Source organism: Lepisma saccharinum, chromosome 2 (assembly GCF_977018435.1).
Source record: "Lepisma saccharinum chromosome 2, izLepSacc3.1, whole genome shotgun sequence".
Classification (NCBI taxonomy): domain Eukaryota; kingdom Metazoa; phylum Arthropoda; class Insecta; order Zygentoma; family Lepismatidae; genus Lepisma; species Lepisma saccharinum.
In genome coordinates, this window is record NC_139230.1 from 95399787 (window position 1) to 95413749 (window position 13963).

Genomic DNA, 13963 nt, shown 5'->3' on the forward strand with positions numbered 1-13963 from the left:
TGGGGATTGTTACTTGACCAGTGTCGAGAATTTTGACTGTTGACATATCCATTTAAGTGGAACCATGCTTCATCCGTGAAAAAAACCTTATCCAAAATATTCACACCATTGTCTCTAAAAAAAATTCTAAACCACTGGCAGTATCTTACACATGCACCTTTGTCTGCTTCCTTCAGTTCTTGCACAGCCTGTACCTTATATGCACGTAGGTGCAATTGTTTTAACGCTCGGTAAGTTATTGTTTTTGATACACCTGACTGTGCAGCAAGTTTACGAACAGATTTCCTGGGAGATTGTGATATTCTCTGCTCCACATCCTGCAGCACACCTTGTGTCAAAACTGGTGGTTGTCTGTGGTAGGGTTTGTCATTAACTGATCCTGTTTCACGAAATCTGGAAACAAGTCGATATATCGTCGAATTTTCTGGAACACTGTTATTCAGATATTTCTCGCGAAACACAGTTTTTACACTAGCGTACGATTTTGAACAAAAATAATGTTCCACAATGAACACCCTCTCTTCCAAAGAGTACTTCATTTCACAGAACAATTCTAATCTTCCCCTACGAACAATGCGAAATGCACGGCTCAAACAGTTCTGAGTACACAACTAACTGATTCTTTTGTTCTGGTTCGGTGGGTGCTCTTATCGCATTGCATGGTTGCCAGGAGTAGGTAAGTAACACTTTTTTCACCATAATTTTCATTTTCTTTTTTTCCTGTTTCCAATATTTCCATGTCATAGACCATCACTAAACACACCTTTTGTTGCCTTCAAGCATCAACAGTGTTGCCACTGTACCTCATATTTTTTTTAAAACACCCATGTTACGAGGCATTTCAGGATTGGCTATACGTGAAAAAGATCGGTTTTCTTCTCTGAACTATAGATGGCAAAATAGTCCACCTACCCAAGGTGGAAATTGACGTCCAAATTTCCGTACGAATGTTTGACATGCAATTTTCCATGCTTTGTGGAAAAATAAATTTACACTTCCACTTACATTTGGCAACACTGCACCCCGTTTGTTGTTTCTATGTTTAAAAATATCTACTTGGACAGGGCTAACATTTGGTGTATGACTTATGTATGTACAGGTTTCAGTTACAAAGTAACGCCATTCTTAATTCCCAGTTGCGCCGTTCGTGGGACACCCTGTATTACATAATGTGAGTGCACATTTGTAAATTTACTCCATCAATTTGTAAAAAATTCTTACGTGATAGGAGAAAACTGTTATTATTTTTGAAATCAGGTAAAAATCATGTATCAAACCAAAAAACAATTCAAAATTGATGTTAATATGCAGACCAGTGTAATCTTTCAACATCACTGAATTAGAACACGTGAGGCAAGTTGGAAGGTGGTATTTTTTGTTACAAATTTTTGGATGCAGCAAGCATTGTCCAATTGGTAGCATTAGCAAACAAAAATCATGACTAAAATAATATGAATCGATGTTAATTGTCAGTTCAAAAACAATAATTTATGATGAAATAATGTACAGAAAGATGAGCCTCAGAGTTATTATAGTGGCTATCACTATTGCCTTGTATTCAAAATGGGTCCTGAACTAGATTTGTTGTATGTTAGATTGTATAAAATCATTATCTCATGCTGTTTCTAGGAAATTCATAGAATTACCCCAAGGAAATTTCTTAAATACAACAATAATAAGATAAATACATCAAGACTTATACTATGTACCAGAAACATAAATAAAACACATGTGAGTGTCTTGTCCTGTGCGATAAGGGACTGGTCCACATATATCTAATACAACGGGTGCAAAAACCAAAGTGCTGATGCACACAAAAAATGTATTTCATTCAATCATTCATTCAAAACACATGAAGTCTTCACACATTATTTTATGACAATTAATGATTCTTGATTGTGCGTAGGCTAATTTGTTTGCAAGAAAATTTCCAGGAGAAAGTAACTGTAAAAAGTACTTTTTGAGACAAGTAATTGTACTGTAACTGTAACTCAGTTACTTTTAAAAAGTAACTTTCTGAACACTGTCAGAAATGAAATGTGTATGCCCCTAATAATAAATTATAAGTATAAAAACAATTATTCAATGTATCCATTATTACAAATATTGCACAAAATTGTCTCAAATTTTTAGTATTTTTTTCTACATGTGACAACACAGGATGTGCAATGTTGCCCCACTTTGCTCAGAATGTTACATTAACATGGGCATATGAAACTTCTGAATTGCAAGATAGCCAACGAACATCTAGAAATATAGTGCAATTTCTTACAAGAGAGTTTAGGATGCATGGAATTCCATCAATAAATTTATGATCTTTCAAGGTGAGTTGTCTGCTTGACAGAATGAATTACTACAAAGTGAATTGCAAAATCTGGCCTTTTTCATACTGCTAGGAAGAAATTTCATTTCAGCACATATAGCTTGTTTATATGCTATACTTAGATAAGCTTTCTAAAGATTCTTCAAACAGGGCCATTTCAAATAATTATGCCACTTCAAAGTTAGAACCAACGGAAGTTCATTTGAAAGGGTCGAAAAAACACTTTTGCAAATGTTATTTTCTGAACAACTACTAGAATGGAAAAATTATATTTATATACAACTATAAAATGACACTCCAGCTATTACAAGATGGTGAATGTAAGAGCAGTGCAGATTCTGACAGCAAAACATGTGATAAAGAACTTGAACTACATATGATGGGTGTGAATTCTGAATTTCATGGTTTACATGTACAGGGTGTAGTGATTTTCTGCAATTCACATTGCAAAATCTTACAACGTCCAACTCGTTGTGTTGGAAATTGCTCCGCTCAGAATGGCGATAAAAAACTACTTATCAGTTAATTCCCTGATCTTCCGCCAGATGGCAGCACCGACTATTTGCGAAATATTTCGTTGTTATCACGCCATCTGCAGCTCGGAAGTTACAGGAAGTGAAGGCAGTTGTGTAGGTATGTGCATGACAACAGAACATTTTGTGTCTTGTGCCTGGTATCGGCAATACACGTAATTCACTCGCTCCGCCGCATAAATGTCTCTCGTGATACGTAGTTTGGACTTTGTCGTTTTCATAAACTCGCGATGAATTGCCGAGATTTGTTGAACGTTAATCAAGAAGTAGCTACGTTTTCAAATGTGGTGACGGTTGCAGAATTGAAGCATAGGAAGGAACACGGCATTTGACAATTTGTATCCAGCCAGTGATATGGAAAATGGGAGAGTGAGGTACTTCGGTTTCCTACCACGAGGCACGTTCATCAAAGAGTGAAGGAAGTAGTCCACTGTCAGAACCTATAAGTTGCGGCGCATAAAACGAAGGTAGGAAGTGAAATTGTATTTTTTGGTGGATTATAGTGAGTGTCAAAAATGCCGATTTTTTGCTCGACAAAAAACTACTAGATTTTTCGTAACGTTTGCTTCAAAGTGCTAAAAATAACTATTTTGTTACCGGACAAGTTCAGTTTTACGTAGTACATATATGCGTAAGGGGATTGCTAGAGAAACGATTGGATTGAATCCTGTAATTGACTCCAAAGACGTAACTTTAGTGCAACACGTGGGATAATTAATGGGGAGCGTCACGTATCTTGTTATGAACCTAGTACAGTTTGAACAAATGGATAAAACTAAAATGGTGATCTTAATATGCGTATACTAAAACTGTTTGATGATTGCCGTTCTTGTCTCGTGTGTTATGTTGCAGAAAGACTTGTAGTATTTTTTTTGAACACGTCGCAAATAGTTACATTGGCAAATCATGACGACATCATTAAACGACGCAGTTCTCCCCCCCCCCCTTTTTAAGATTCCGTCAAATACTGGCGAATACGGCAAGGTAGTTAAATTATTTGGTTTTCGAATGAGCATCTAGGAAGGTACCTTGTACAAAATTGTTGTTAAATTGTCGCAATTTCTGGGTATAGTTTTTTGCAGTTTATGCGCATATGATAATGATGACTGTGTTTTTAAAATATTGAAATCATTGGATTTAATCTTTGTCTCAGAAAATGGATGAAGCATAAAATACTAAAGTAAGATAACAAAATTGTAGATTTCACAAATTTTGCTTATTTTCCAAATTTTGAACATTTCCTTTTTTTTTGTTGAATGGTTGCTTTACATTTTTTGAAGAACAAATACAAATATAGTGATAAATGTGGTACAAAAAAATGATTCAAACAAATTGTTTCTAGTCAACGTTGAAAGGGGCGTAATTTGTTACGTGATTGGAGTTAACCAATATTATCTTAACGTTACGGGGAATTTTGTTAATGATTTAATTAACGAAATCTTGTTGTGGTAAATGTAAAAAGAGTATACTCCTTGTTGTGAACATTTAAATTGTTGAATAAAATGTGTCTTTGAATTATTGAAATTTGTACATCAGTTTTTGACTTCATACAAACTAAATTTTCCCTTTATCACAGCATGGTCAAAATATACCAAAAGAAGAGTGAAATAGGCATTTGTAGTTGCATGTAGTCGTAGTTTTTTGGTGGAGGTGAATAATATTAGATTGCAAATAAGGTTACTGTATCGTATCTTGGAAGTTTTTGCAATATCTCCCCTTTTTTTTTTGAATTTCAGGATACATTTCTAGTCGACAACATTCTTGCGTTTACCCCCCTTCTTTTTCACTAATTGAAATTAGTAATTGTGAAGTTCGTAGCAACTTTGAGGTGCCGCGAACAACGTGGCAATAACCTCCACCCTAATTGATTTTTGTAAGTTCGTAACAAGGTGCTTAAAACTTTACCACGGCCTTTGAGGTAGCATATAAGATCCAGCCCAGTGACGTTTTCAAAAATAAAAGCACCTTGCAAACTTGAACGTTACAAGGGTTATTATAAATGATTCATTGGGTTTTAAAGTGAAATATTTCCAAAACTATTAATATAATATGTGTGTGCTAATCATGAAACAAAAGAACACATCTAAAAGTTTAATTTCTCATATTTGTAACCTTGGTGCCTGATGACAGATGGCAGCACAAACCTAGTTTCCAAAATGGCGTCCATGCAGAGAGAGCTTTCTGTGTTTTGGAATACGAGAAATGTTTTTCCGTTTTTACCGTACAGCGTGCATTCCGGAGACAGTTTGCAACTGCACCGCCAGGTCACCAAAGCATTCTGCGATGGCATTGACAGTTTAAGGAAAATGGTTGCCTGTGTAAAGGTAAAAGGACAGGCATTCAAGCATTTCTGATGAAACTGTGGAACAAGTTAGGGCGGGTTTTGTGCATAGCCCACAGAAGTCAACATACCGCACCAGTCAGGAACTTGATATTCCGCAGCCAACTGACTGGAAAATTTTGCGAACCCGATTGCAACTGAAACTGTACTGCATCCAGTTATTGGAAATGGTAGAACTGGACGACTTTGTCAAACAATATGAATTTTGTAATTCCATGCAGGACGCTATGGAGGGCGATGGTTTTCTTGAGCTTCTGCTGTTTAGTGACGGGGCAACATTCCATTGAGTGGTAAAGTTAATTGCCATAATGTTTGTATCTGGGGTACTGAACAACCACATGCTACAGTGCAACATGAACAAGATTCCCCAAAAGTGAATGTGATTGCTGCAGTGTCCCTTTTGATTCGCAGAGAACACTGACAGTTATGTCATTCCTTGATATGCTGCAGTTGTGGTTGTTTCCACAAGTGAAAGAGGATTCCAATAACTTTGTATTTCAACTTGATGGGGCATTGCCCTATTGGCACAATGAGGTGCATCGCTACCTGAATGAAGAACTCCCACGCTATTAGATTGGGCGATGTGCTGAAGATGACTTAGTGCTTTTCCCATGGCCTCCTAGATCTCCTGACCTAACAGTTTGTGATTTCTTTCCTTTGGGGGCATGTGAAAGACACAGTGTATGTGCCACCACTACAAACAACTTTGGTTGAGCAGCAGGATCACATTACAGCTGCATTTACGACCATTAGTAGGGATATGCTAGTGTGTGTGTGTGTGTGGGGTGAACTAGACTATCGATTAGATGTGTGGCATGTGACGAAAGGAAGCCACATTGAACATTTGTGAAAGTATGTCTGAAACTTGGACAGTTTCTGTTTATTTTCATGTATCATTCTTTATTGTAAGTGTTATATATTTTTTAATGCAGCCCTTTCAAACATTCAAATTATTTATAATTACACTGTATTTAAGATTGCATATCAGAGCTAAAGTACTCTGAGATGTTATTGTGGAAGAATAACAGAGAAGTTGTATACCTTTTTATTTTTTTATCATGTTGAGATTAAGAATAATGTTTACATTACATAACAACAACAATAAACATCCCAATCCAAAGCCAGATTTTACCTCATTAAATAAATAGGCACTGTTTACCATCCTGAAAGATCCTTCTTAAAATTTGATGAATGAATTTTGTCAAGTTTTAAGAAACGGATGTTTTAGAATGGTAAACAATGCCTATTTAATGAGGAAAAGTGTAACTTTAATTTGAGATGCAATAAGTAAACATTGTTCTGAATAGAAATTTCATGTTATACAAAAACACTGAAAGAATTAAGCAAATTTTCTTCCTTACCTGTCTTGAGCCTGCTGTTCATGAGCTGGATTCCAACTAAGATCATATAATATAACAATGTTTGCACCAGTTATGTTTAAGCCTACGCCACCAGCCTTAGTGGATATCAAGAACATTGATATTTCAGGTTTCGAGTTAAATTCCTTTACAATCTGAGTGCGAGCTTCTGCTTTGGTACTGCCATCTAAACGTCTAAACTGATAACTGAAAAGAGCATAATCTTGAATTAACAAAAGCAACAAACTTATAATACATAAATGGAAAATTTGAAATTTTTTTCCACTTCAAAGATGTATCGATATCTGACAAAAATTTCTGAAGATATATTTCACATGAAAAACAATAAGAGAAAAACACATCTTCATTTTTACTGATAATACAACAATTTGGAAAATTATTTACAAAATATTTTATTCTAAATTTCTCATTTGGTCATTTTCCTTCTTTCATCAGTTCCCAAGGTGGCATCCTTCACATTTGCAAAATGCAGTGCAGGCAAGATTTCTACTGAACACTTGAAACATCCAGTGTACTGTTTATTTGCAGCACATTTTATAAATTCTCTGCAGGGATCACCAGCAAGGAGTACTGTCAGCAATTGAGCTATTCATGGCCCACTGTACTCTTGCAGCCAGGATTAGCAGGTCTGATAAGAATTTGTACCCTTCTCCAGACTTGACCCTTCAATTAGCCTGTCTGTAATATATGCTGGTAGAGAGGATTTCAAGATGGTGAAAGCCCTAATTTCCATGGCTCAAAATGGAGGAACATCTTGAACTTGGCAGTCTACGTAGACCCTGGAGGAGAAGTTTCCATTGCATTACATAGATAGTAGTATGTCTTCTGCTTTCAATGTAGGTGTCTTCTTGATGTTAGTAAAAAGATGAAATAGCATCTTCCAGTTGGAAACTTCTGTCTACAAGAATGGTCTGAAAGAAAACCTGAGACTGTCCCCTACCAATATTATTTACTTTCCAGCAATAGATAGATGTGTCATTTCAGTTGTATTCTTACTTCAGTGTCAGATGAGATTTCTCGATTCATCTGTGTCTATGGTGAATGTTTTCATTTGCTCAAGATTATTCAGAGGGTTCATTCTTATGATGACAAGTATCAGTACTCTGTGTAGGAGTCATAATTATTTCCATGAAGTAGTCAAAACCCTCATTACTTTTGACTCCATATCATGGAAGCTGCAGCATCTTGAGACCAATTACACATCCACAACCTGTGATCATTGCACTGTTTTGTTGATGTCTTTCATCTAAACTCCATTCTTGAGAATGAGAGATGTAATTTGTGGTATGTGAATTTCTCATTACAAAATGCATGCATGATTTACTGCAGATGCCTCTCATGCAAAGACATCATGTCTGAAATGTATGTCAAAAACCTCACACATAGTTGTAATGGTCTTGAGCACTGCAGTTTCCACAGAGGAGAATTTTGTTTTTTTCCATGAAACCTCTTTCTTTCCAGGAATGCTAGTACAAAAAAATGATTGTTGGAACCTTTTATTCCCAGATGTAATGATCCACAAGCTTGTAGAATACACCAACTATAGGCCTGTAGATTTTACCTAGCAGGGTAAGGAAACGTACAGTCAACTCTCGATACACTGACCTTTCACAGTTCCCGGGAAAAGAGTAGTTATTTTGAAGGGGTCATTATTGGAATTTGCACCAATTTTGAGCTTAAATGGAGCTCAAACAAAGATGGTAACACCATTTATCCTGTGTAGTTATACAACCTGTTATACACAGGATGTGTGTTGTGAGAAGGAAAATAGAACATTAAAACGTTTTCACAAAAAAGGATTTTAAATAAGGTTATTTTCTTTTAATTGTGTACAGTCGTTGCTCTTCCCCAAAATTCTTACAATTCTAGTTCATGAGAAACCCGTTTGCACTGAGACCTATGGAAAGGAAAACAATCTCTCGTTTATTGCAAGCGAAACTCGAAGAATCTTGACACCAGTCAGTCACACTGGCACCAGCAAAAATCGGGAGATAATCGGGCAGAATGAATGTTGGATTTTATATGGGTCTACTAGAGCATTGTCTGTTACAGGATTAAATGGTAAGATAAGATCTCTCAGGAGACACAACACAACCTTTCTAGGCACCAGACAAAAAATGACCAAAAAAAGCGGGGCTGTAAATTTTGTTCTGGTTTGGCTGTGTAAAATACATCGTAAAAAAAGTCATGAAAGTGATGTTTTCTTTGCTTCAGGCAACTTCAGATTCATCCCCCTCCCCCATCCCAGGAAGCAGTCCAAACTCTTCCTTGACTTGCATTGTAATCCAGCCTGAAAAAGGAAACATGCACTTTCAACTGTGTATTTAGTTCCGATTAGCCCATCAGCATTAAATGAACTCAAAACAAGCTTTATGAAACCTGGCCATTTTCAGATATCAAAATGGGAGATCGTTATTTACTCTCATGTTAATCGACGATTTAATGTTGGATTTAGGAGTATTCTCGATGTCAAACACCCACTCCTCCGAAAGTTTTCCCCTTGAATAAAGTATTTTCTTTGTTTCTGAATCAATCTCAGCGTCCATTTTTATGAATTTTTCACATGAATGATTCTGAAGAAAAGCGGCGATTATATTGTGTGCATTTCCTTCCAACACTGCTCTGAGTGTTCAATAAGTTTATTCTTGTGTCAGGTGTAAAACAAAATTTACAGTTTTGCTTATCACAAGGTGCAGAAGGTGAGGTTGTTTTAACTCCTGTTTATCTTTCTGGAGATTGAATTTCGTTATCTTCAAATCAAAACAGCTTTACAAGATTCAAAACAATGACTTTTTCCTTGGCGCTGGATGAGTCGTTGCTGTTATCAGCAAGCAACAGCTTTGCAGATGCTAGACTAAACATTGGCGCCAGCTGCAGCATGAAAACAAGGAGACCAGCTGGAAGTTCGAGCAACAGGTGGTCGAAGAGAAAATCTTCTGCATTTTAAAGATTACGCAACTGTCGAAGACTGAACTTTTATCAACAGTGTAAAGAAAGAAATGATCCTTGCTGAATGTTTTACCATGCAACAGACAATAATACGGGAAATATTATTTCCTATAATCAATACTAAATTAGCATAAAATTGGACTTACTTACTTGAGTGAGTATGAAGTTTTGAAAACAATGTTTCGGGGTACAACTGCCCCCTTCTTCAGGTTCTTATTTTCTCTAGGCACTAATCATTATGCTGCGTCACGAAGTATTAAAAAGGATTAGGTTAGAGGTTGGGTTAAGGAACACTTAAAATAATCACTGCCAACATTCCTGTCTAAAAACCACCAGTTAAAAATCCCGTTTTAAAAAAGTTCCCCATTTCCCGTGAGACTTCTTAAAACCGGGGTCCTAAAAATCAGTAAAACACGTTCTGTTGCTCAGCCAGCACTGGCGGTCAACTCTAGTTTGAGAAGTCATGAAGGTTATTTCCCCTCCTTCGCTGTTCCAATTTTATACTAATTTAGTATTGATTATATTATATAGTGAGTAACACGCACTACACATAAATATGTTATTATTTCCTATGCAGAAAACAGTATTAAAAAAAAGGACCTGAATTATGCAATTATCACATTGCCCTGCACACCAGTGGCTAAGAATGAGCTGGGAAGGGGCAGTTTTTTTCATTTAACCTATGGTCTTTGTTCGTTTTCAAGAATGTATCCAGAACTGGTTGCTCCATTTTAGAAGTCAAAGAAAAGGAGGAAGGGTCCACTTCCACCCTCTCCTGTAATCAGCCTGTGTGCACACAGGAACAAGGAAATTGTGGCTGAAACAATCAACATCGCCACCCCCCCCCCCTTTGCTGACAGGACAAGAGGGATAAGTCACTCAGCCAATGGGACACTTATTTGGCAAATATTATGACATCGGCACAGTTAGGAAAACGTATGAAGTGGGAAACGGGAGTTATGATGCACGTAAGATCAAAGTAAACTTTTGCGGAAACCTGGATGACAATGCATTAAGTGGGTTGAAGATCTTTAGTTGGTCTATGTGGCTTTGATTATCTCTAACAGTTTCACTTTTGTATGAAGTGTTACAGGGAACAAAGAACACATTTTGAATGAAGGGCAGTTATCGGAAGTTTTCGGCTACAAGGCCAAGAGTAGCTCACTCACGGGAACCTGCTGAACCCCCTGTGCATGTTGTCTGCAGCACTTAGATCAAGGAAACAAGTCAAGGTCGATTTAAAATAACATCCAAGCACATTCGATCTTCTCTTCTCGCGTATCCAAGAGCAAGCGAAATCACAATGGCAAAACCATCTTGGCACAATGGGTAGAGGCCATCGGGTGCAGGGTAACATTGGAACGTTTGGGGGAGGGCAGATGTCAAGTGCAATTGGATATCACTCAAGCATGGTGTGGTGGTGTCTATTTTTAGATCAGACTCTCTTGCGAGTGGTAGAGCACTCATGAAGGGAATGAGTGCAACAAACATACTTTTTGGCCGATTTCCTTCAATTTTTCAACTTTTTTCCAAACTTTTCACGGTTCCCATGAAAAGGGTCGTTACTTCGAGAGGGTCATTATATCCTGGGTCACAGAAACGAGAGCCGACTGTAATTTGTAACAGTAATTTTTGTCTTTTTCATTTGTTCATGGAAGAGCAAGGAAAAATAAAATGATAAACTAACACAATGATACAGCAACATAATAACATAAAAAAAAAGTTAATACACTAATACAAAATTCAAGAATTTGCTGAATGAAGGTACGACGTCCTTAAAAAATGTGTCGTTTCTCTAACCTTTGGACTTACCACACTCATCACAAACAGTCGTATCTCGTTTATGCCCCTTTTTATACAACTAGATGTAAAACAATGTTTAGACATGTTGTTTGAAAAGAAACTTTAATCTTTAATAAACATGCATCCAAAATTTTAGTTTCAGAAGTCTGTGTGAAAACCTTTAAATTGCTCTCCTGAAAAATTGCATAAACTGACATACAAACACTTTGTGAGGAGGTTGACAACATATAAAAACATTAAAAAAATATTATTTCATAATTGAAGGGCTCGGGTGCAAAACACGGTAAGTGACATTTTGGTCATTTCTGAGTTCATTAAGAAAAAAGGTTATTACAAGCTATACTGTAGATCAATTGTTTTCATGGTGTGTTTACCAATTTCAGAAGGCTTCACTGAGTTCAATCAAAATTGTGTGACATGGAAATTTCACTCAAAAATTGAAGGACGGCACATTTTACTTTGTAACTCAAAAATGACCTAAATGTCACTTACCATGTTTAACACCCAAGACATTCAATTATAAAATACTACACATAAAACTTACCCCACATTTTTTAGATAATATTCAAGGATGTTCAGAACAGTTGTGTAATGAGAGAACAACAAAACTTTATCACCTTGTCGCTGGAAAACATCCAATAATTGTATCAGTACCTGTTAATAGAAGAAATGATAATGTATGAAAACACGACAGACTCAGTCTTAACTGGATTCACATCAGTACACTGTTTGCTGCTGTAAAGAAGAGTTTAATGTCAGTCTAAAACAATCACTTACAAATGTCTACAATAACCATTATGGAAAACTGTGCGTTTACTCACTAAATATATAAAAAATAAATAAAAATGTTAAAAAACTTACGTGAGTGAGTATAAAATGTCTCAAATGTCTACAAAAGTGTAAAAACAATATGAACTCGTACTTTAGAAATGTAGAAAGTTAGCAAAAAATGCAAGTTTGACCAGAACTTGAATCTGCGCAGTATACCAGGTGTGCCGGTTAATAATTCTTAATTGATCCGAAAGAAAACAAGTGTATCTGGGGAGAAAGGTAACAAATGCTTTATTCAAAGTATGTGCCATTGCTAGCTATACATTGTGCCCATCTGTCCGTCAAATTGTGGATTCCCTTCCAGAAAAATCGTTCACATTTTGAGGTGATCTAGTCAGCAAGCCATTGTTCGACATCATCTTAATTGTTGAAGTGTTGCTGGGAAAGTGAATGAGACGTCAATGAAAACAAGAGGTAGTCCAAAGGGGCTAAGTCTGGTGAGTATGGTGGGTGGGGCAAGAATTCCCAGCCAAGTGCAGAAATGGTGTCTCTTGACGCCTTTCGCTGTGTGTGATGAGGTGTTGTCGTACTGCAAAATCGCTTTTCCGTGTCTTGCCACCCAATCTGGGCACTTTCCAATCAATGCATGGTTCAAATTGATGAGTTGTTGATGGTAGCAACCGGCATTCACTGTTTCACCTGGTTTCAGAAGCTCATGGTACACCACACCCTTCTGATCCCACCAAATGCACAGCATTGTCTTCCTTCCGAAGCTTTTTGGTTTTGCGGTCGATGTTGAAGGTTGTCCTGGGTCAACCCATGACTTCTTGCATTTTGGGTTCTCGAAGTAGATCCATTTTTTTGTCCCCAGTCACTATCCGATGCAAGAAAGACTTTCTTTCATGCCGAGAAAGCAACACTTCACATACAGTTTTTCGCTTTTCCATTTGTCTGTCGTTCAGATGATGTGAGACCCATTTTCCTGCTTTCTGGATCTTTCCGATGGGATGAAGATGATCAGATATGGTTTGGCGACCAACATTTAACTTCTCTGCCAGTTGTTGTTGCGTTTGCGTATCGTCTTCGTTCAACAGTGCTTGCAATTCAGCATCTTGGATTTTCTTCAGCTGGCCCCGGGCAATCTTTGTGTTTCAAGTCGAAATCACCACTTTTGAATCGTCGAAACCAACGCACACATGCGTCTTGCATTAGGACATTGTCACCGTATGTTTCCACAAGGATATGATGGCTTTCACTCACGTTTTTCTTTTGATTGAACATGCTCCTTATTTGGTTTGCAGGTCAACATGTTTCCCACGCAAATCCAATATCACGATCACTCGCACTCAGTTGCACATCCACGGCATTTTGACAGGTACTGTCCTGGCAACACACTGACGTAACAGTTGAGACTTTGCACCAACCCTTGCTTCCAGTGCCATCCAGCAACGAAATTAAGAATTATTAACTGGCACACCTGGTAAAGGCAGCAAGGTAAGGCTGGAGTTCAGTTGACTGCTGGATGCCAACTGCGAAACACATGGTTGGCAAGCATAGTCTGGGTGCTCCAACCTGGGTCCAATAGCCAAGCAGCCAGAAGACCAGTGGTCCGAGGTTCATATCTCAGCTTTGGCATGGGCGTTCTTTGTGACTGTTCATCAATTTATCATCTTCACCTTTGCAATTAGCCAAAAGTGACAGAAAAGTAAAGTTAAATAAACCAAATCAATCAAAACCATGAGAAGAAGAAGAAGAGAAGCAGTTAACCTTCCCACCAAGTCTGCCCAATACAAACTGGGCTTTGTCCTTAGGTGCCCCTGCCTGAGCCAAAGTCTTCTGGGTGTTCCAAGACCTTCCTTGGAAC

The 13963-nt window shown here is 37.4% G+C and overlaps 1 protein-coding gene across 2 annotated transcripts in view; it reads right to left on the reverse strand.

Moving 5' to 3' along the window:
* LOC145984103 (DNA excision repair protein ERCC-6-like 2) overlaps positions 1 to 13963 on the reverse strand; it is a 206071-nt gene that overhangs the window by 49461 nt on the left and 142647 nt on the right. For both annotated transcript variants that reach the window (XM_083117522.1, XM_083117521.1), the window contains exons 10-11: positions 11873 to 11982; positions 6559 to 6762 (exon numbers count right to left, since the gene is read on the reverse strand). In XM_083117522.1, coding sequence (XP_082973648.1) covers positions 6559 to 6762; positions 11873 to 11982 — 314 coding nt within the window. The remainder of the gene's footprint in view (positions 1 to 6558; positions 6763 to 11872; positions 11983 to 13963) is intronic.